We start from the raw sequence: 22,568 nt of genomic DNA on the forward strand, positions 1-22,568 counted from the left end.
CGTGGGGCAAGGTTGAGAGAACTAACAAGGGAATTTGTCACCACCCTTTCTCCACAGAAGGGGATGGCGGGGAGGGATTTTGCTGGGACCCAGTGATAGCTGGAGCCATGGAAGGAGGGCTGGTCCACTGGAGCTGTGGTAGAGACACAACCACTGCCAAGACCAAGCCACGAGGAAGGCAGGGAGGGAGGGAAATCCTACCCTGATGTGCTCTAACCCCACCCTCTCCCTCCTGTGGGTGGAGCCCAAGCTGAAGCTGAAGGGCAAGAGCCACCGGAGTCACCTCCACAAGGCACAGGGCAGGACTGAGAGGAGGTGCAGTAGTGGGGCAGAGGATGACAAGGCTTGATGATGTGCCAGGCACTTAACAAATGCTGAACGAATAAACAGTTGGATGAATGAAGTGAGCCCAAAGCCTGTCATTCAGTTAATGTTTGTCGAACTGCAGAAATGAGTGTTGGGGCCATGATCTCTTTTATGGTCTCTTGTCCCAGAGTCATCACTGCTGCCTCTTGGCATTCCAGACTTTCTACCCCCAGTGGAAGGCTTTCCCTGTGCTCCACACCCTCTGCACCCTTCCCTAGCCTCAGCTGACCCCTCAGGGTTTCCTGCGAGAGGGTAAAAGGAGTCTGGATTCTTCTCAACAGACCTAAGACATTATCAAAGAGAGGGCTATAAGTCCTGAAATTATTGTCAGAATCTAAAATGCATTCTAGAATGTTCGGAGTCTTAAAAAACAAAAAATTCAGCATCACTGTACCGAATGGAGAGAAACTGGTGGCTTTTGAGAAAGCTGCCCCAGACATTTGTGTTACGGGCTCTGGATTTGCCAGACACCTCATTATCAAGTGCCTTGCAGCTGGCTGTTTCATGTCCAAAAGGATCTCAACACATCATAGGCTTTTATTGCAAAGACGTCTGGGCTCTCCATTCACTTTGCCAGTAGCAGTAATGCTGAGACAGTGGGGTGTGTGAGAGAGATCCTCAGTGGCCCCCCTTGTCACTCTCTCCTCCATCAGCTGAGTCAGCATGGAGAGTATTCAGCACTTGATTCCACAGGGATAGTCCTAAGGATTCTGAATTTTGAAGATATAGAACTTATTTGAAGGCATTGTTTGGTCCACCACTCTAGCTAGATTATTGTAGCGTGGAATGCACAAGACAAAATTGGGCACTGAATTAGGGTCCATATATCAAAGCAAATTTTAAAAAGGAACTGCAGACGTAGAGGGGCCAATTTTGTATTCGAGTCCTGAAGTCATTTTTGTTCTAACTCAGAGCCGTACTACTGGCAGTTGTCACCTTGTGCCCCCCAGACTGAGGCCAGTCAGATCCCAGAGTTGAGAACGTCCTATACAAAACCCAGAGCCAGGTATACTGGAAGGAGCAAAGTGGGAACTGTGATTTCCGATGGGCACGGCCCAGGTGACACAAGCCCACACCCGACAGCCCAGTGAACAACCTTATCCTCACCAAAAGTTAGTCCCACTTGGAAAAGCATTCTTCTGCCAACGCGCATGTGAACCCATGAGACAGCATCAAATCTGAGCTTCAGGTGAGCGTGGCCAAATCCCCGAATTCAGCCACGGCTGTGATAGGATTTGTCAATAAACTTCACTCAAGGTCTCGAGGACCAAATTTCATCAAATCTCATCCCAATTAGGATGACTGACAACATTTGAGTAAGATCTACGGATTAGATAGTAGTACCGTGTTGATGTTAATTTTCTGATTTTAATCATCACACTGTTAAGGTAAGAGAATGCCCTTATACTTAGGAAAACATACTGAAAAATTTAGGGGTTAAGAGGCATCATGACTGCAACTTATTCTCAAGTGATTCAGAAAAATAACAATTTGTGTATACGGAGAAGAAAGTGATAAATTAAATATGGTAAAATATTACCTGTTAGGGTATCTGAGTGAAGGGTTTATGGGATTTTCTTTTTTTATGATTTTTGCAACTTTTCTGTAAGTTTGAAATTACTTCATAATAAAGTTGCCAAGAAACTAATTCCAAAAAACGAGGGCTATCGAGTGCAGTCATGCTGATGCTATTAAGTGAGTCAGAAATTATCTCTCCTCTTTGTCATCCTTCAGCTAAAATGAGTCATTTTCTCTTTCAGCTAAAGAACCCTTCTATTCATGGAGGTGAATGCTACAGAAGCTTTCCACATGAACCCTGAAGGTAAGGGAAACTTGATCACATGTCCCTCTGTCACACCGCCCGTCTGTCCTCCTGCTGTCCATTTCAACCAGGCAAGGATGGGAACTCGCCTATCTTGGGACTCACCTATCTTGGCTCAGAGAGAAAATACTTCCAAACTGGTCAATGTCTACATTGTCTCATTCTGCTGTTCTCAAACATATTTTCAATCTCCCCAGCCTGTCCTGCTCAGAAGAACCTTCTGTTTTTCTAAAAGGAAATACCAAAACTATTAATAGCTGACATCTCTTAGTGATGCAAGAGATTTTTATTTTCTTCTTATGTTTTTTCCATAGTTGAGAGATTTTCAACAATGATTGTCTTACTTTCAAATCAGGAAAAGAAATACTGTTTATTCTTATTTTCCCAAGAAGCTGTACGTAAATTTTTGCCATAGCTTTCTGTATCCCCCTCAGCGCCCTAATGTCATCACTGCTTCATGTCTGGGATGATGATCCCAGCCCAGTGACAGACCTCATGGAAAGACTCATATGTGATAGGCCCTGGATCTTCTCCTTCTACCATTGGCAAGCAAAATCATTTCATGGCCCCAGGGCCCACTGCGTCCCAGGCACAATCTGCTGGCTGGGATCTCACAAACTATTGGTTGCCTCTCCCCTACTTACAGTATCCTATTGCCATTTTGGCATTGCCCTATTTGCCATTTTGGCGTTGGAATTGGGTAGAAGTACTTAACTCACATTTTCCCCCTTCATCCCAACTCAAATACCATGCCCCCATTCCATCTCTCTAGGATGCCAGGCCCAGCTGACAAATCAATCATATGAAGTATCAAGACTCCACTTTACCAATGGAGAAACCAAGTCATATGGCTTTCCTCTGTATATACTACAGCAAAATGGGATCTAGACCCACTGAGACCAATGTGACTGTGTAACCCTGAGAATGCACTCTCTCTTTCAGAAGAAGTTAAGAACTCTTGAAGATATGAAACTGACTGGGTCATTGGTAAAAGAGAACTGTGGCCAAAATTGTCCTAGGATTTCCTGAGGCCACCCAGGATATTTACTAGTCTTTCAAAATTGAAAAAGTGATAGCCTTTTGAGGGTCATAGGGCACTTCAATGTTAAGAACAAAACCTGAGCTTTCCCTGTGGCCCAGAGATTCTCAGCTTGAGCACTGTTGACATTCTGGGCCAGATCATTCTTTGTCATGGAGGCTCTTCATCCCTGGGATCTTAGCATCATCCCTAATCTCTACTCACTCAATGCCAGTAGGACAGCACCCTACCATACTTGTAATAATCAGCAATGTCCCTAGATGTTGCCTAAGGTTCCAGGAAGGACAAAATGTCCCCCAGGTCGTGATAATAAAATAATGCCAAATGTCCCCTGAGTTGGGGTGGAGGGGAGCACAATCAGCCCCATGGACCTCCACCACTCTAAGTTACCTCAGCCCAACAAGAACTTCTGCTTTTCATGCAAATGGACTGAAATGTATAGTATTCAGACAGAAGTGGCCAAAATGCTCTGGCACAGAAGGACCCTGTGGCATAATATAGCCTGCCCAGGAGTATTTGGTAACATTATAACTGGTGAGCCTACCTAACCAGACAACCAGCCTCTCTGTGTTTCTGCCCCTTGACGCCAAATGCCTCAGAGGATTTGTTTGAATGGAATGGAAACAAAGAAGAACAGGGTAGCACTGAATACTGTGAGTAGTCCTTCCATTCATGAGGACAGAGAGGTCCAAAAAAGCACTGTGTAGTCTGAACTGTGTTGCAAAGCACCAGGGGGATCTGGCTGCTATTTTTTTATTTTATGGACCACATTACTGCACTAAAGATGTGGGACTCAGTCTCCAATTACTTCATAAAATTTGATATTTTTAAACAAATAGGCATCCATTCTTGGCAGTGGTTTAACTGGAAATCCCTTTTCCCATTCCTCAGAGAGTGTAGAGCAGGTGAGGCTGTGGGAGCAGATCTACCATGTGGTACCATTTGGTGAGCCAAGGCCCCGAGAGTAAATTCCAAAGTGCTAGGATTGGTATACGCATTTCCTGCTCATCTCCACGTGTGCCTCTTTTCTCCCTGGTCGATCTCCCTTCCCTGCACCCACCTCCCACAACCCTCCACCCCTTACTCAACCGTGTGTTTGGTTTGAAAAACTGCTTATGATACCCATGAGTATCTGTGAAAACACAGGCAAGAATTCAAGAACACTTACCTGATCATCCAAGAGAAACAGAAATGCAGCTCAGTTTCAGGGTGAAAAGAACAACCAGAAAGCAATGTTCATAAAGGAATTCAGAGGGGAAAATCTCCCTAAAAGAGAGGATTATAATTAAGCCTAGAATCGCAGTTCCTGGCCAAGACTCCACGAAAAGTGCCATTGTCCATTTTGTGGCCTTTAATCTGGTGTCTGGTCTCTTTGACTGGTCCCAATGTCTCAGCGGGTCTAGACCCCATTTTTCTGTAGTACATACAGAGGAAAGCCATATGACTTGGTTTCTCCGTTGGTAAAGTGGAGTCTTGATACTTCCTATGATTGATTTGTCAGCTCTTGTCCCAGTGACCTCCCTAACAATCTCTCCTTGGCACCTCCTCCTGAGGGTGGAACAGAACACCACTCGGACTGGCACACCAGGGTCCTTAGCAAGAGCTTGGCATCTCTGGGCTCTGCCTGTTCCAACTCTCCACCTCCAGCCTTTTCCCCAGCTCCCATCTGCACGACTCCAACCTTAACTTTTTCCAGACTGCAAGGGAGTTTAGAAGCAGCCCAGGACACTGCGGTTGTGGGGGCGGGGGAGTGGGGTGGTGCAATGTGCCCTCCACAGAGTGTGCTTTGAAGTGTGACTGAAACTCTGTGCCTATAATCTTTTCACCCTCCATGTTTGCCTGCCAGAGTCCTTCAAACTCCTATCATTTGAGCCTCTGCTTTGACTAACATATGGCATTGCTCTCAAAAACCTATGCACTGACCTAGAGCGGTAAGACCTTAATTTATGAATAAGATTCTGTTTATCAGAGTAGCTTATTGGTACTTCTCTAGGATGAAGGCCTTGGAATTCAGACCCGGGACAAATTCATTAGATTGCTGCAGAGAAATTGAAACGATGGAGGTCTTGAGCTCCAGACCCGCACTGTCCAACACACTAACCGTTTGCCCCACATGGCAATTTACATGTAAGTTTACTGAAAATAAATAACTTCTAACTTCTGAAATTCAGCTCTTCAGTCACACTGACCACATTTCAAATGTTCACATGTGGCTAGTGGCTACTATGTTGGACAGAGCCAATAGGGAACGTTTTCATCATCATAGAAAGTTTCATCAGGCAGTCCCTGAGGCTGTTACTAGCAATGGGGAGTTTTGGAGAGGAAGCCTAAAATCACCAGTTAGGTAGGGAGGGATGGAGAAGAGTAGAAGGAACAAACTTCCAAAGGGAAGGTGAAGGGGGATGAAAGGCAAACTTTGTATGTTTTGCCAAGGGCCCAACCCTGACCAAAGATGCATCCACTCTGTCACAAAGCTCTCTATGTTGACACCTGCAAATAAAGGAGTGACTGGGGTCAGCTTTGGGCCCCATTTCCTCCATTGTATGGCCCCTCAATTCTGTGGGCTCCTTTTGAAGCAAGAGACCCTATCCCAGATCCTGAGCTGAGAGGGCTCAGCACATCACTCACACACAGAAGTCACCGGGCTCTCAGTAGCATGAGGCATCCCATCAGTATCCAAGAGTCCACTTAGAGCTGGGACTTGCAAATCAAAAGACATGCAAGGGAAAAGGCATAACTTCTCCATCTGGAGTTAGACCTCCAGAGAGTCTGGGGGACGTGGTGGATCCAAGCAGCTGTTGTCATCCCTTACTCATAACAGTGATTTGTGCCTGCATAGCGCTTGCCATAGCGTAGAGCATTTCACGTATTAATCCAGCTCGTCCTCCCAATAATTGGCTGAGAAAAGCAGGGCAGACATACCCTCTTGTCACTTTCTCGTAGAAGAAATTCACACTCAGAGAAAAAGATGTGCCACAGTTGATCAGTTGGTAACTGGCAGAACCAGCTCTGGAACACTCTCATCCCACACCGTCTGTGGCTCGTGTCACCTTTCTCTGGTGATGAAGGTTATTTTGTACCTGTCCAAATCCCCACATGTGTCAGCCCCAAAGGGTGTGAACTTGCCTCGGATCATGACTCCAGTTTGTATCCAACCCCAAGCCAATGACAGAGCCCCGAGCAACCTCATGGACTCTTCATGACCAGTGATCCATGCAAGCTGCCAAGCAAGAGGGCAAAGTGGACTCGTGGCTAGAACGAGCACACTGATATGACTTTTCTTAGGACACCCCTTCTAGACAAATGCCGATATCCAGAAAATGGCATAAAGGGAATGGTGTTCATGGCAGCCTCGGCACCAGACTTCCTGAATCTGTTTTCCTGTGCACACGACACAGGCAAGTACTGTTTTCCTGGGTCCCAAAACTCTAAGTCTGCAGTGGGAAACATGCCAGTGGCTTTTGCTTGCTAGAAAAAGATCCAGAAAACTGGATCAGATTAGTCCATGTATTGGGCTTTCAATAATTTGGGCCAAATATTTATGACTATTTATAACAGCTGACAAAACTGAGCTCTGTGAACAAAAGCAAAGGGGAAAATGCAAGCAGCAGTGTCTGCCATGCCGTTATCCCCAGGGCTGTGAGGTCCCTCCCCAGGGAAGCCGCCCCGCTCCTCCAGCAGGTCAGATCTGCCCACCACTGGCTCACATGGCACCTGCAGAACTGCCTCGTGGTACTTGGGTCATTTACATGTAAGTGTCGTACTAGTTTATGTCTTCACTACCAGACTGTTAGTACTGAGGGGGTTGTTCTAGCACAACACTATATTCTCAGGGCCCTGCCGATGCCCGGTGCGTTATAGATGCTCAGTGGATATCTGTTGAAAGATGGACTGATGAGGGGATGGGTGGATGGATGTGTGGATGGATGAACATTCCAGCCACTAAACTAGGTAGACCCTGCCTTTTTCTGCAAATTCATTAAAAAGGGCTGAATCATGGTTTTCTTTGTTCCTCCCCATTCTCACTTACTGAAACTGCCCTGGGAGTATTTAGCCCCAGACCCAGCCTAACTCAGGGACCTTGGCCGTTACGTCTCGGGTTGGACAAGGGGCTTTTTGTTAAGAAAGGGCTTCTTCCAAGGGAAGCTGAGTAAAGGGAAAACAGAAAAGAGGGACTATAAGCCAGTAAGAGACAAGTAATTATCTTGCTGCATAAGTAGTTCACATGTTTTGAAGGAAGAAGCAAGTTTGAAAGAACATACTGTACACGACTGAGAAAGGGTGATTAAATCTAGTAGAGACAGGATGTGCTTGTACAAGAGGGAGCAAAGTGAGGGAAGAGAGGGCGATTTGGGGACTGGTAGTGGTTTCAAGGCTGCGCAACAGGCCAGGAGGTGGGGCCTTAACCCTGGAGCCCATAGGCTGTCCCACCTCCTCACCACTCTGAACTTGCGGATCTCCCTGCTCTGTGTACCAAGGATGGACAGAAGCTCAGGGGCCAGGGTAAAGCAAGCGCCCAGCTTCGGAGAGAGAACCCTACCGAACTTCTTAAACTCCTCTTGAATAAGATGACCCCCACCCTTCTCTGAGGCTCTGAGATAAAGAGTTTTTCCATGAAATTGCCTTTCGCCCACTTGTCAGAAGCTTAATGGCAAATAATGGCTAGTTACCCCTGGGTATTTTAAAGAACTCTCAGGTGGACACAGTAATGGAATTCAGAGAAGTGGAGGGAATTCTTAAAAACCAGGAAGCAGGGGCACCTGGGTAGTTCAGTCGTTAAGCGCCTGACTTCGGCTCAGGTCATGATCCCAGGGTCCTGGGATCGAGCCCCACATCGGGCTCCCTGCTCGGCGGGAAGCCTGCTTCTCCCTCTCCCACTTCCCCTGCTTGTGTTCCCTCTTTCACTGTTTCTCTCTCTGTCAAATAAATAAATAAAATCTTTAAAAAAAAAAACAAACAAACAAGGGAGCAGGCCATGGGACATCAAGAACTATCGCAGTCACTCTTTACGGCCTGGGCAGGGACAGGGCACAAGCTCAGACTCACACACTGATTAACACAGGGAAGTTGGCTGTCAACACCTGCTGAAAATTTTGCCACAACATAAATAAGTAGTTTCTGTATTCTCCAAATGGGGACCTTTTCCATGTATTTACACCATGAAAGGACAGGTTTGTATTAGGAGACTCTTTTTGTGGTGTTCAAAATTTTATTGTGACTTTTTCCCCCTCAATGACAAAAGTGATAACTTTTTTTCTTAAAGATTTTATTTATTTGACAGAGAGAGACACAGCGAGAGAGGGAACACAAGCAGGGGGAGTGGGAGAGGGAGAAGCAGGCTTCCCGCGGAGCAGGGAGCCCGATGCGGGGCTCGATCCCAGGACCCTGGGGTCATGACCTGAGCCGAAGGCAGATGCTTAACGACTGAGCCACCCAGGCGCCCCAAAAGTGATAACTTTTTATTTAAGTATTTTAGTAATATTTTATTTTATTTCAAAAGTAATCATTTTTTTTATTTTAAAATCCTCCTCCTAGAGATAACTGCTGCTAATATACTGGTGTGTGTATTTGCTAGTCTTTCTTCTGTGCACATAAAATAGAGAGAGATACAGATATTAGAATTGAGGTCAAAGACATTTACTTTTCATACCAAGTCTTCTTCTTCCTTTTCACAGGTTTCTATATCATTAAGTTTTTTATTGCATTTTTTTTAAAGATTGGATACTACTTTATTGTATGACCATACCGTGATCTAGTTAAATAGTCCCTTATCGTTTGATGTTTAGATTTCTTTCAATGTTCTCTTTTTACAAATAGTGTTGGGGGATTTTTGTGTTTTTTGCATGGAATTGTTTTTGCATATCTCTGTTCATTTGGAATAAATTTCTAGAAGTATATTTTTCATTTCAAAGTGTATCTACATTCACAAGGCTTTTAATATATGTTACCAAAAAGATTGCACCAATATATACTCAGAAGACAAAGTGCCAGTCCCACGTCTACCCTTGAGCGGCCAGAAGTGTTTGCAAACTCAGTGATACCATCCTGAAATCTTACAGGGGTGGGAAAAGAATAAAATAAAATATTTTACACGAAAATACTTTGAAAATTGAAAGTCCCATGAAAACGCATACTGCCATTATTATCGATTTTTAAACCACCCAAGACAGAAAAGGCATGACCTCTCTCGACCACATATTTTAATAATTAGCAGCACTTTAAAAAATAAAATCCTTCTCAACTGCCCTCTAAATACAGCTGACACCCAATAAATTCCATTTATTTGAAACCATTTACTGAGCACCTTCTATGCATTGAGCTTTGCATTAAGTATGAGGAATATGGAAGAAAAAAAATAAACACAGTTCTTGACATCAATGAGCTTCTAGCCTCAGTAGATACAAGGAGAAAGAAGGGTAAATCGGGATTCATTATCAGGTCCTGGGTGCTCTGTAGGGAGGGCATCCCCCATTTGGGGGAGATCCAAGGAAGTCCCTGCCGGGAGGAAGGAAAGCCAAAACTGAGGATAGGATGCAGGTGAGTTTTGGTTGGGTGGCCGTGTGCCAATCCTTACCGCCTCTGAAACAATGGAGAAACACGGAGAAACAATGGAGAAACACAGAGAAACAATGGAGAAACAAAACAACGGAGAAATCACATTGAACTAGCAGCTATATTCCTGCACAGAAAGGGAGCTGTTTCTGGGGGTGAAGACTTTAACAAGCCACATGCTGGGAAGGCTAAGACCCCAATGAGGGTATACTTGGAGGAACACTGGATAGGTATAATTTCTCTAGAAATCAGCCTGCTGTTTTTTAGTCAGCGAGGCAGGAGAGCAGGAACTGAGAAGGGAGTTGCTTGGGACCACAGAGGGGATCTTAGAGAGGTCTGGAAGGAAGATGAAAGGGGTGAGATATGGCAATGATGGGGACAGGAACTTTGGAGGGGAAGACAGAGATGCCTAATAAGGAATTTTGCCCAGTGACTGTTGTGAAGTATGCTACCTCTCTACCCCCCAGATCCTTGCTCTTGTGAATACATAAAGGGAGGTAGGGCTGCGTGTGGTCTCCAGACGCGTGGAGAGTGAGAACGGAGGCTGCCTGCTGGAGGCTGCCACACCCGGTTTACTCATCTTTCACTCTGTAGGCATCTGAGTGCTCCTGTGTGCTCAGAAGACTTCTGTGAAGCAGGAAAGCCCTCTTCTGAACTGCATAGGATATTAAAGTGAACGTTATCTGCTGTTCCTCTCATCCTGGCTCAGCGTGCCCCCTTGGGCTCCACGTGTCTGGTACATGCACAGAGCTTTCAAGAAGAGGCTGGGATTATAATGGGGCCTTTTAGGCAATCAAGGACATTCAGAAATGCATGCCAGAAATCCAGGTGTGTATCAGCCCCTCTGCTTAGGAAAGCATCCCAGGCCATTTATATTTTTACTTGTAAATAAATTGGCAATTAACAGAACTTTGAGTATCAGCAAAGCAGCAAATTTCCCTTTCAAATCATATTGTTCTTGTGGTCATATTAAAATTAATTTCTGTCTCTAAAGCTGAGTTGAGAAGCATGGGAATGCAACAATAGGATATCTGCCAGGCCAAGGATGAAAATCATTATGGATAATCTTCCAAGAAGAGTGTTTACAAAAATAGGGAAAAATTGACCAACCTTTTGAATATTGACTTCCTAATCTTTTTTCCTTTGGTGGTCTCAGGGTTGTCTGGAAAACACACCAACAATTATATGTTATGCAAAGAGGTGATGTTATTATTGTAAAGCTATGAGTCAGCAATGACTTACTGGATCCTGCCAGGCCAAGGTCATGGTGGCCAAGTATGCGGACATTTGCATAGGCCCACTCCACTTCTGTGAGCAAATACATTGGTGCAGGAAGCCTAGCAACCAACTGAGAGTTAGACCTACTGTTTGTTGTTGTGCTAATGGTCTGGTAGACTTATTAAGAAATACAAGAAGAAATCCTTTTATAATTGACAATGGCATTTGCTTTTTAAGATGTTAAGCATATTTTGGCATATTTTTCTAAGTGCACTGTCTTTACTTTGGGATACGGAAACGCATCAATATTCAAAGCTCACTTATTCAGCAACCACATCTTAGTTAGCTTTGTTATCCATCTATCCTTGAGTTCAAATTAATATACATGAACAGCTTTATTGGAAGAATCAGTAAGGTCTCATATCCCTCAGTAATAGGAAGGGCCTATTGATTAATCAGAAGAATGGGTTTCAGAGCTCAAGGTCAAGTGCTCTTTCAGTGGATCTGTGAATCAGAATAATGTATTACATATGGCCTTATAAACTATTCAGTCAATCAGTCGTCCAACAAGTGCTATTGAACACCGTGAATATACATAAATGTGACAGTGAGGTGGGGGGGGGGCAGAAAATGTAGAGGAAGCAAGACAGGTTACCCTGAGAGTTTGATGATGGTATTCAAGATGGAACAGTGGCGGTTGGCCACGTGTCAGAGATTTCCCACTTATTTGCAGGTCTTCTACTTGGTTAAATATAGTAGTTAGCACCTAACTAAGCTGCACTGACTCTCCCTGGATTAGCCAGGCTAAGTAATGCTAGCCATTATAATACCCAGCCTCTCTATATCTTGGAAGCTTGATAACCAAGGGTTTACTTGTCACCCAAGTCACAGTTCATTGGATATCAGCAGGGAATGCAGGATCCTTCCATCTATTGGCTATGCTTGGCTCTTAGGACCTTCAAGTCCTTAAGTCCATCTTCCTCTGGCCAGTAATGGATGAGAGAGAGAGAATGAATGAACAAGAGAAGGAGAATGTATGAAGAGTTTTAAATACCAGGACCAGATTAGAAGTATATCATTTTTGCTCACTTTCAGACACCACAGCTCAATCACCTGATCCCATCTAATTACAAGAGAGTCAATCCCGTGACCTTTAACTCTGTGCCCAGAAAGAAAAGGAGAACCAAATTTCTGATGGACAACAGAAGTTTTTACCACTCCCGTGAATGGTCTCCCAGGCTTCTAAGATGATTGGAAAAAGCAGGAAATGAGGAAAAAGGCTTTTGACACATTCTTGAGAATTTCTTCTTAGACATGTTAACTTTCTCCAATGTGCGCACAGCCTACTTTCAATGTTTTAAAGATTCTCCCATCAGGCACTTGGCCGGTGCACTTCATCTTTCCAGACCTTAGTCACCCCATATAGAAAAGTGAGAGATTGGATCAGAATTATTTCAAGTCTTTTGGTTCCTTCACATCCAAAATTCTAGGGCTCCTGCTCTGCATTTCCTCCTGAGACAAATAAGCAGGGAGCCAAGGAAGCAATGCCATGAGGCCAATAATTTATTTTTTATATTTTTTTAAAGATTTTGTTTATTTATTTGACAGAGAGAGAGATAGCGAGAGTAGGAACACAAGCAAGGGGAGTGGGAGAGGGAGAAGCAGGCTTCCTGCCGAGCAGGAAGCCCGACGCGGGGCTCGATCCCAGGACCCTGGGATCATGACCTGAGCTGATGGCAGACGTTTAACCACTGAGCCATCCAGGCACCCCGATAATTTAGTTTTATTTTAATTGTAACTTATCTTCTTACTTCCCAAGCCCAGGTTTCTACAAATTAAACTATACGTAATAGACAGAGCTGTTACCAATATAAAAGTGATTTTTTTTATGGCAAAGTAAAGTTGTTTTGTGTATGGGTGAACAGCACCTTCACACACACACACACACACACACACACACACACACACACACACATAACGTCCACAAAGATCTCTCTGTGAGAAAATAATCTTGTTCGAACAGTCTTGCAAAACATATTCTCTTCCTACTCCCCTGCCCTGTATTAGTTTCATGGTGATAACAAACAGTGCTGTCTCCACAGCTTACAGCAACACTTACTTTTTGCTCACTCTACGTAAGGACGACAGATCAGCAGCAGGTTGGCAGTGGCTCTGCTGGGATTGGCTGGACCCTGCTGAGCTCATCTAGGTTCCACCTGTCTTCTTGTACAGGAACCCAGGCTAAGGGAGCAGCCACTCTCTGGGACATCCTGAGGGCATGTGGAGAACAAGAGCAAGAAGGCCTCAGCCAAACCACGCCATTGTATTTCAGGCTTCTGTTTGGACACAGCAGAAACAACCACAACCAATTCACATTCCACTGGCCAAAGCTTTTCACATGGCCAAGTCCCAGTCGTTGAAATGGGATGTGTATTCCTACCACAGCGTGTAGGATTATGTTCAGTGACGATGGATGATGATATGTAATCCTGTGACTGGGAGAGAACAAATATTTGAGGAGTATAATCCAGTCTTCTCACCCCCGCCGCCTCCACTGAAGTTCTAAATACAATACTTCTCATGGAGAAGAAGTCAGTTGACCTCCCTCCTTCTGTGGTGGAAAGTTCTTGGGTTAGAGACAGTTTTGGAGGGAGAAGCAAACAGCCATGGGGAAATAGAGGGATTTAGCAAACATTTATATAGTCCTCATTATAGGCTGGGCACTGTTTCAAATTCATTGCCAGTAGTAACTCATCTGATCTTCATCACGGCCCTATGAAATTGGTCCTCGTATTGTTCCCATTTTACAGATGAGGAAACTAAGGCACAGAGAAGTTAAGTAAGTTGCCTATGATCACACATCGAGTAAGTGGCAGAAACGGGATTCCAACCCAGGTAATCTGGCTCCAAAAGCCCTATTCTTAGGCACTAAGAAGGGAAGAGAAATGGGAGTAGTCCAGCACCACGGGACAAGCTGGTTGCTGGTAAGCTATGCTTCTAGAGGAGACATAATAATAATGTCCGAAAGGAACAGACCTTATTTCAATAAGACAAGTATTACTGTATAATAATAATGTTTCAGTAATACTTGTATGTTTTTCAGAATATACACAAAACTGGACATTCTCAGATCACTGGGATATAGGCCACTGTGCTAGGCACTGCCCTGCATAAATCTCTTCTCTCATGGAGTTTATGCTTTAGTGGAGGCAGACACACAATCAACACATAGCTAAGGAAAAAATGTCATAGGTCAATGATGGTACGACCTGTGGAAAACAATAAAGTAGGACTGGGAGATGAAGAATGTGGAGCAGTGCTGGAGATGGGTTGCAACTTAAAGGTGGTGTCAATGAAGGCCTTGCCGATAAGGTGACATTTGAGCAAAGGCCCAAAAGAGGTCAGGGGGATCGGTATTTGATGAAAGAATGAATGAATGCTCAAGCAGATCTGGCTATCCCTGTAAGCCTTTAAAAAATAAATAAATAAATAGATAGATAGATAGATAAATAAAAATTAAAAACAAAACAAAACCAAAAAACCCAATTACTTATTACTTGTGCCCAACACAGCCGCCCTCTGCCCCGGTGTCTCTCAAGCTTAGGTGCTGGCTGAGCCCTGCCGCTTCTCTCTCTCCCTTGGCTACGGCCACTCCCATTCCACCAGAGGACTTCCGGCAGGGCAGAAGGGGACACAACCATGATCTCCTCTTTTAAATGGCCAATGGACTTTTTCTGATTGGGAATACGCAGGGGTCATGTGGTGGTGGCTGTTCACATTGTTCTGGGGGGTTGGATGGAAGGAGAGGGCTTGACGTGGGCTGTTATTAGTATGTCTACCCACACGTGCATCTAAGACAAGGCTGAGCATGTTTTGTTCAACAGGATAGTGAGCCAGAGATGACAGAGCTAATAGAATTACTGAGCAATGAGCAAATGAGAAGGTGTGAAGCCTTTGGTGGTGTGCAGCAGAGATTAAACCCAGCTGATATTGAGAATGCAAAAGGAAAAGACAGTATCTGATTTCCTGCTCTCTGACTTCTCTGGGAATGAGAGGGGTCAGGTCAGGAAGAGCCAGAACCCGCAAACCAGTCATCCCCCCAAGAAGAGCTGGGAGTGGAGAGGGATTGCACCAGAGGGATGGAGGCAGGCAGGCAGCTGAGCCGTGACGACTGGGCATTGGGCAGAGATCCAGGATCTGCTGGGCCTGGTCATGGGAGAACCAAGGCCTTCACGGTTGACGGCAGAATTACAGAACCAGGGCACCGGGCGGGACCCATGCAAGACTTCCTTGGGCTTCTCTCACTGGACAGACATTCGTCCCAGCGCCTACAGATAGGGCTCCAAGGGCCCCAAGCCTTGGGAACCTACCGGTAGAGGTAGCCAGGCAGAGCAGCGAGCTCTCCAGGCTGTGTGAATAGACAGACACTAAAACCTTTTATCACTGAAGCCCCAGGCTAGAGAGGAGGCAGTTTAGGAGAGTCAAGGTAGGCTGAGGATTTGTTTGTTTTGTTTCATTTCTTTAGGCTATGGTTAAGTTTTTGTGTTTGTTTTGTTTTTATTTTGGCTTGTGTACCATATTTAGAAAACTGATTAAACAATCTGCCCCCCCATCTCTGATGCACTTGGTCAGCCAGAAGGAACAAATTAATACTTTGAAGCATTAACACGCAGAGCCAGAAATGGGCACTGCCCGAGCAGGGGAGGAGGGCCTTCCGAAGTCAGCACAGGAGAGGGGAGCACAAGAGGTAGACGGGGAACTGTCTCCGTGGGAGGAAAATGGAGGAAGGGAACGAGTCTGGGCTCACGGGGCCTCTCCCAGTCAGAGGAGATGAAGTTTGACTCCCATGTCCTCCTCTTACGTGGGAGAGCATCGAGTCCAGAGCTGGACCCACACTGCGGGTGTGCCAGAAATGTTTAACAACTGTCCCTGAGAAGAGAAGAAGAAACAAGAAATCCTGATTTGTAGCATTTGCCAATTCCCGTGGTACAAACACTCCCACCGTGGCTGATCTCAGGCTACCAACATGAAGCCATGCGGCTTCCAGCATTCTGAAAATTTCAACGATTGCCTCCTGGTCTGAGCTGGCCTCAGTGCACCCTGCAGGGAGTTCCCTTGATGTCACAGCTCCTGATGTGCTGAGCCCTCCTCACAGAAAACTCCCTCAGGTCCCAAGGAAAACGCCCTGTCTAGGCCCCCAGGGTTGGAGAAGCAGCCAACTCCACCTTCACCACCACCATCTCCCTCCCCACCTCTTTGCCTAGGAACCAGCGAAGTGCTCGTTGAAAACGCCCCTTCTGAGACAAACTTGTAACGGGTAGATGAATAAGTCCTAGAGATCTAATGCGGAGCCTGGTTGACTATAGATGACGATGCTGTGTTATAAACTTCAAAGTTGCTCAGAGACTAGATTTTAATTGTTCCCATCGACGGGACATGATGGAGGTGTTAACTAACACTAAGGTAGTAATCATACTGCAGTATGTAAATGTAGCAAATCAACATGATGTACACCTTAAACTTATACAATGTTATATGCCAGTAATATTTCAGTGATTTTTTTTTTTTAATTTTAAATGCCACTTTCTAGGTCCTGCCCTCTAAAACTTTTGACCCATTATATCTGGGATGGTGCTTAGAACACTCTAGAAGCAGTGATCCAGGAACACCCATTCCTACTGATGGACCGTCCCTGCGTCCCATGGCATCCAGCCCCAGAGCCACCTCTGGGTCGGGGGCGTGTGCTAAGGGAGCCCTTTATCAGGTAGAGGACCCCCTTAAAGGGCACAGAACCCACAGCCCCAAGGGCTTCTGGTGGCCATGGCAGGGTGGTCAACAATACAGATCTCAGAGCCCAACTGCTGAGCTCGTCCCCTTCCATACAGTGTTCCCTGGCTGTGTGACCTTGGATAACTCATGGAGCCTCTCTGGGCCCAAGTAGTCCTCAACTGTAAAATGGGCATATTATTAATAGTCCTTGCGTCTCAGGTTTGTTATGGGGGGGGGAGGCATGTAGTGTATCCTGCGTAAGGGTTTGCCAATTTTCTCACCACACATTTTTAAGCACACTGGAGGCTTTTAAGATAAGGTGGTTCAAACCACTTACCCCTTTGAGCTTCAGTGTTCTCATCTTTGAAATGGGAGCAATGACGCAGTAGTCACAGTAGCAGCAGGAGGAGTAAGAGGAATAATTACAGTAGCTTCCCTGCCCGTTGGCCAGGATTATTGTAAAAATAACATGTGATAATGATGAGAAAGTGCAAAGTGCTCTGCAAACTATAACTCACCATGTAGACAAGAGGTTTATCAATTGATCTTTGATGTTGTTAGTAATTTGAGGCAGGACCCAGAGTCTAAAGGCTGGGTTCCCGCTTTTTCTGTGCCTTCTGCGCTGCGTGATGGCGGACAGAGCCTGTTGGCCTCTCCCAGGCTCAGCTTCCTCTCCTGTCGCACGGAGCCTCTTAGCAGAGGCGTGACGTGTGTCAGGGGATTATGTGCCCGTTAGTGCCCCCCCCTTCGCTTCCCACTGGGATGTTCTGGAGGGCCTTTTACAGATGCCCGCTGTACAGGTGGGTCCAACCCTCAACCAATGAAGCGGAATCTCTAGGGAGAAGGCACAGGAATGGGTACTTTTAAGAAGTGGCCTACCTTGTCCTGATGCAAATCCTGGATTGAAAACCACTGATTTCTGGGGCGCCGGGGTGGCTCAATCGGTTAAGCCTCCCACCCGTGGTTTCCACTCAGGTCATGATCTCTCAGGGTCGTGGGATCGAGCCCCGCATCGGTCTCGGTGCTCAGTGGAGAGTCGGCATGAGGATTCTCTCTCCCTCTCCCTCCCATTCTCTCTCTCTCTGAAATAAAATATTTTAAAAAGAAACTCACTAATTTCTGTGGAGCAGCGATGTAAAACACAATCTACAACGTAGGGTGTTTTTAAAAAATGTTTTTAGCTGATTGATGATCTCACGAGAAACTACTCTGAAAATGAGGCCAGCGTCTATTTTGCGCCTTCTGCCTGAAGCGTGCGGGGGAGGATTGCAGCTCCCCCGCATGCTCTGGCCTTCCAGCCAGGCAGGCCGGGTGAGAACCAGCCTCCCTCAAGTCCGAGGTGCCGCAGGAGTGCCGCTGGGGTGCCGTGGGCCGAGGGGAGTGGGCGTGCGCGACGCCTCCAGCCACCCGGACGCATTTCAGCGCCCTGCGTTATTAAAGGTGACTCCGGTGCAGAGGTGCGTGCGCGACAGTGTGGCAGCTTACCCTGCTTGGGTCAGGAGCCGGGAGATCTTTCTGTTGAAGTGCCATGTGCGTGCGGTCCCAATGCAGAGTCAGCTTCGATTTGGAGAAACGCCGCCTCCCCCCACCCTCTGGCTCCCAGGGCTCGGCGCACCAGCAGCGTCTCCACCACGTGCCCGCTCAGTGGCCCCTCTGGGGGTCCTGGAAGAGGGGGGCGGGAAGCTGTCTGAAATCAGAGGTGGGCAGTTTGTATCAGCCCCTGTATTGTTTCTAATAACTCTCACACAGCCCTGGTGTTCTGACGGCACCGCTGGGCTCTCGTGGGATGGTCGTTGTATATACAAGTAGTTCCCTTGCGGAAAGTGCCAGACGTTTCCCACCAAAGGATGTAGGGAATAAGATGGACAAGTGTTTGAGAAGCAATAAAATGTCCACTTGATCATTGCAGCGATAAAAAATAATAACGGATGGTCCCATGAGCAAGGGTCCTGCGGTGAAGGTTCCCTGGCAAATGTGTAAATATGCTGTCCTCGCTCAGAAACAGGTCTTCGCTGCAGCGCAGAGAGAGCTAGAGCCTACCCCCTCCCCTTTCCTCGTCCCCCGCCCCACCACCGCAGGGTTCCCCCAAGCACCACATCCCCAGCTTTTTGTGCCTGCCTCAAAGAGCAGCTACCCCGTTCTCCCTAAAACCTCTTCCCTCCCCTCTCAAAGACAGAAGACTAAGCCGGCTCCACGTCTAGTGTTGGGTAACACGAACATAGGACCAGTTCTCTTGTATGCAGAGTTTCATCCCATATCTTATTGGGTTCTTGTTGGGCTTTTTCACCTTTAGGGCTTCAGGGATTCACTTGGTCACACTACAGGCAGTCACTGACCATCGACTTTGGGGAAAGTTTATATAATGCTCTTAATCTTGAGCCTTAATCTCAGCCCTCTGCCGCTCTCCCCACCCTGAGCAGATTATGGCTTCTGTTTTCCAGACTGAACGTTGGCATTCTATATTGGAAAGACAAGCCAGACTCTTGGAAATCAAAGGGTACCTATGGGGTTCTCTCCCTGTTATTTTAGCCTCAGGCCATCTAACCAGGGTGGAACCACAGGTAAGGAGACCTGGTGGCCAGACAACCCCAACCAGGCAGACCCCAAAGGAAGCACCTACTACAGTTCCTAATGCTTAAAACCAGGGATGAATACATGTAAAATTTGTTTGCAAGAAATAAGACTTTTTACATTTTTAGGACAAGAGAGACATTTGAAATTTGATTATACCCATTACGAGCCTTTAGCAACTTAATTTAAATTGGGGTTAGATGGGGCAGGTAGTTTAGAGTGTGCAACCTGGGGAGGGGGAGGCATTTGGGAGGATTCCTGGAAGAGCAACTAGAAGGTCCCCAGAGAACAACCTACTGGCTTCCTCACAGGAGTCGTTACTAAACCGGCAGCCCCAGTAGAAGAGAGTGCTTGGTGGTGCCTAGATGCCCCAAATCTCTGTTGCCACTAAGATTTCTATTTCCAAGTATGTCTCAGAGGGAGTGGTAGCAGGCAGAGAACGCCTTCTAGAAGCGGTCCATGAGGTGGTGTCCAGCGGGCACGTGGGGAATCAGCTGTGGCCAGGAGGGACGGGCGAAAGCTGGTCTCTTCAGTGCTCATCAAACAACACCCAGCCGTTCCGAACGTCTCAAGAGGGGCAGCCTTACTTCTGGATGTTCTTCCCTGATCTATAAAAATCATAAGATTTAAAAGAAAATATATGCCATGTGTTTCCAAGAATTTACATTTAGTTCATCAAATCTGTTGTTTTCTGAGAGTTTTTTGGAGTCCAACAAGACTAATGAGCCTTTTTCAAATGTCGTTAAAAAATGTTTTCTTCTCAGAAGGACATTTAGAGGCTTTGAAATTTGTTCCAGGGGTAAAAATAATAGTATTAATAATAAATTGCTCAAAACTCTCAACCCGTGCAGGTTCAAAATTTACTTAATACTCCCAAACCAAGAGACATGAATTATCACTGGGGTTTGTCATTGCTTGAAAGAGGGGAAAGAAAGCACAGGGAGGTTCAGTAGAGTTCACTGTGTGGTTCACAGTTATGCCCATAGCCCAGCAAACTTCTTGCTCAGCCTACACTTTCAGAGAAAGCCCCCCCTAACTTGGCATCGATGAGGCCAGGCTGATTTCGTACTGAGGCAACTTACCGAGCGGCTGACTTTTCAGCCTGCTTTATTTTTGGCTGATGGATCAAAGCCCTCCCAGAATGGTTCTCTCGTAGGGCATGCAATCTGTGTCACGTAAAATGGGTGATATATGGTTAAGTCACCACAGGGTGGAAAGAGGACACTTTTTCTTGGGGGGGGTCTTCGCACAAGAGCGGTGGCCCCGCAGCTGCCCGTGAACGTTGTCATCTGGTGACCTCTGGTGGTGGAATTTTTCCTAGCCCGTGTGCATGGATGCTTCTGAGCCAAGCCATCCAACCATGTTACATTTTCCTACATTCCTTTCCTCCTGTTTTGTCATTCACATTAAGCAAGGAGCAAGGATCAGTTGCAAACACCCAGAATAAAGCGGGGCGTGTGCCTGGCCAGAGTGTTACTTTACAAAAGTTGCCTGGTGCCTTCTCTTTCAGTGAACGTCTGATACATTTCCTGTAGAAAGAGAAAGGAACCAAAATGAAGGAAAGTGTGGCATCCACAGTTGTTTTCATTTTGCTACTTTTTCTCAACACCAGTCTCCTGAATGGTAAGTAAGGGACTGTCCTGCTCTCTTTAATTCCCTGGGGGTGTTTCTCGAGAGGGTGGAGAGTCCATCTCATCCTGCAGTTACAAGAGATGAAAATGTCATTGGCTGCTATTAAATTATCTGCAACATTTTGGGCATGAAAATCAATGCAGAAAGTAATGCAAAAGAATGAATGCAGTGCATGCATTCATGCGTTCAAAGCGTGTCCCTGTGCTCTGCCTTCTATCCTCACCCCGAGACTATAGCGAAGCAGCTTGTATGAACGACAAGACCAGAGTCTCGGTCCAGCTGCTGTCAGCTGCTACTAGCTATGTGACCTTGAGCCAATCACCTAATCTCTCTGGGTCTCCACATTTTCAAAGTGAGGACTATGATGTTCCCTCCACCTGCGATGAAATAGTGCATGTGGAAAATCTTTGAAAAACAGTAAAGAGATAAAAGGGATTGCTGTCATATGATGGGAAACATATAGCTAACTCTATTCTCTGGGCTAATGGGAGAAATGAAGTTCACAGCTAGAGTGTGCATGCTGGCGTATGTACATTTCTGTGCGCCCAGCTCTGGGCATGTTTGAGTGCGGATACTTTTGAATACACTTCTGTGTGTATTAACTTTTCGATGTGTATCTGATTGCAAATGCTTCTCTGTGTATACCAGTGTGAGTATTTATCTGTGTGTGTGCCTCCCTGGATGTGTATATTTCCATGTATGTTCCCAAGTGTACTTCTGAGTATGCAGCTGCATATATGTCGGGGCGGGGGGGCTGTGCATGTGTGTGTTTGTGAGGTGGGCTCTAATGTGGACATAAGCGTGTACCTGTGTGTATGGTACCTAGGTGGTTGTCCCTCTGTGTGCATTTTATAAAGATAGTGAGGCAGTCCATTAATTTTCACTGTCTCTGCTAAAGTGAGTGAAAAGAACATTTGACTAGTTGTAATTTCGCAACTGTGCTCTCCTCTCCTGAATTTCCCAGAGGTACTATGAATAACCAGTGAAATGTGAAAAAGATAAGCTTCCAGGGAGAGAAAAAAGAGAACAGAGATCAGCGTAATCCATAGAGAAACTTTTAAGTACTCAAATAATCAACAGTTGCCTTAATTGGCTTCTGAGGATGCTCATTATTGAGCCATAGGGTTTGGGTTTGGTCTTTTTTTTTAACTTTTCTTTCTGTCCCACATGCTCCGTCCCCAGCCACAACGAAACACAACAAACAAATCACTTCAACCTGTGAGATTATCCTAAAGAAATTTGCCCTGGAGCATAAACAATGTTACAAATTTTGGCAGACCTAACCCCAGGCTGGCTGGCATGGAGTTTTAAGGTTTCCTATAATTCTTTGATGGTTTTCAGGGTGGCTGGGAGCCAGAGGGTAGCTTAGCCCCCAGCGACACGATCAGCCTACTGTCCTCAGCCCCAGCCTGTGCACTGCATCATATCATTCCATGAACTTCTTCCTGGCCAGTTTCGCCTGGTGTCCCCTCTTCCCATGTATGTTCTCCTCCAAACTTGATCTTCCTGATCTGGTGCTCAGAGAGAAGTTCTGGCCAGGAACCAGTGGGAAGGGGTGGGGGGAGACAAGTATAAGAGAAAACAGAGAGAACACCCCTG

At 46.0% G+C, this 22,568-nt stretch overlaps 1 protein-coding gene across 5 annotated transcripts in view; it reads left to right on the top strand.

The window, feature by feature from the left end:
- Positions 1 to 22,568, top strand: part of PRLR (prolactin receptor) — a 175,944-nt gene that overhangs the window by 131,115 nt on the left and 22,261 nt on the right. For 3 of the 5 annotated variants that reach the window (XM_073891032.1, XM_073891029.1, XM_025866662.2), the window contains 2 exons: positions 2,127 to 2,188; positions 20,848 to 20,960. In XM_073891032.1, coding sequence (XP_073747133.1) covers positions 20,891 to 20,960 — 70 coding nt within the window. In that variant the 5' untranslated portion in view covers positions 2,127 to 2,188; positions 20,848 to 20,890. Of the gene's footprint in view, positions 1 to 2,126; positions 2,189 to 10,373; positions 10,608 to 20,824; positions 20,961 to 22,568 lie in introns of all 5 variants that reach the window. The other 2 variants (XM_073891030.1, XM_073891031.1) reach the window with 2 other exon arrangements.

This window comes from Callorhinus ursinus, unplaced genomic scaffold (assembly GCF_003265705.2).
Source record: "Callorhinus ursinus isolate GAN/ISIS: 27379988/994484 unplaced genomic scaffold, GSC_fseal_2.0 scaffold3, whole genome shotgun sequence".
NCBI classification, from domain to species: Eukaryota; Metazoa; Chordata; class Mammalia; order Carnivora; family Otariidae; genus Callorhinus; species Callorhinus ursinus.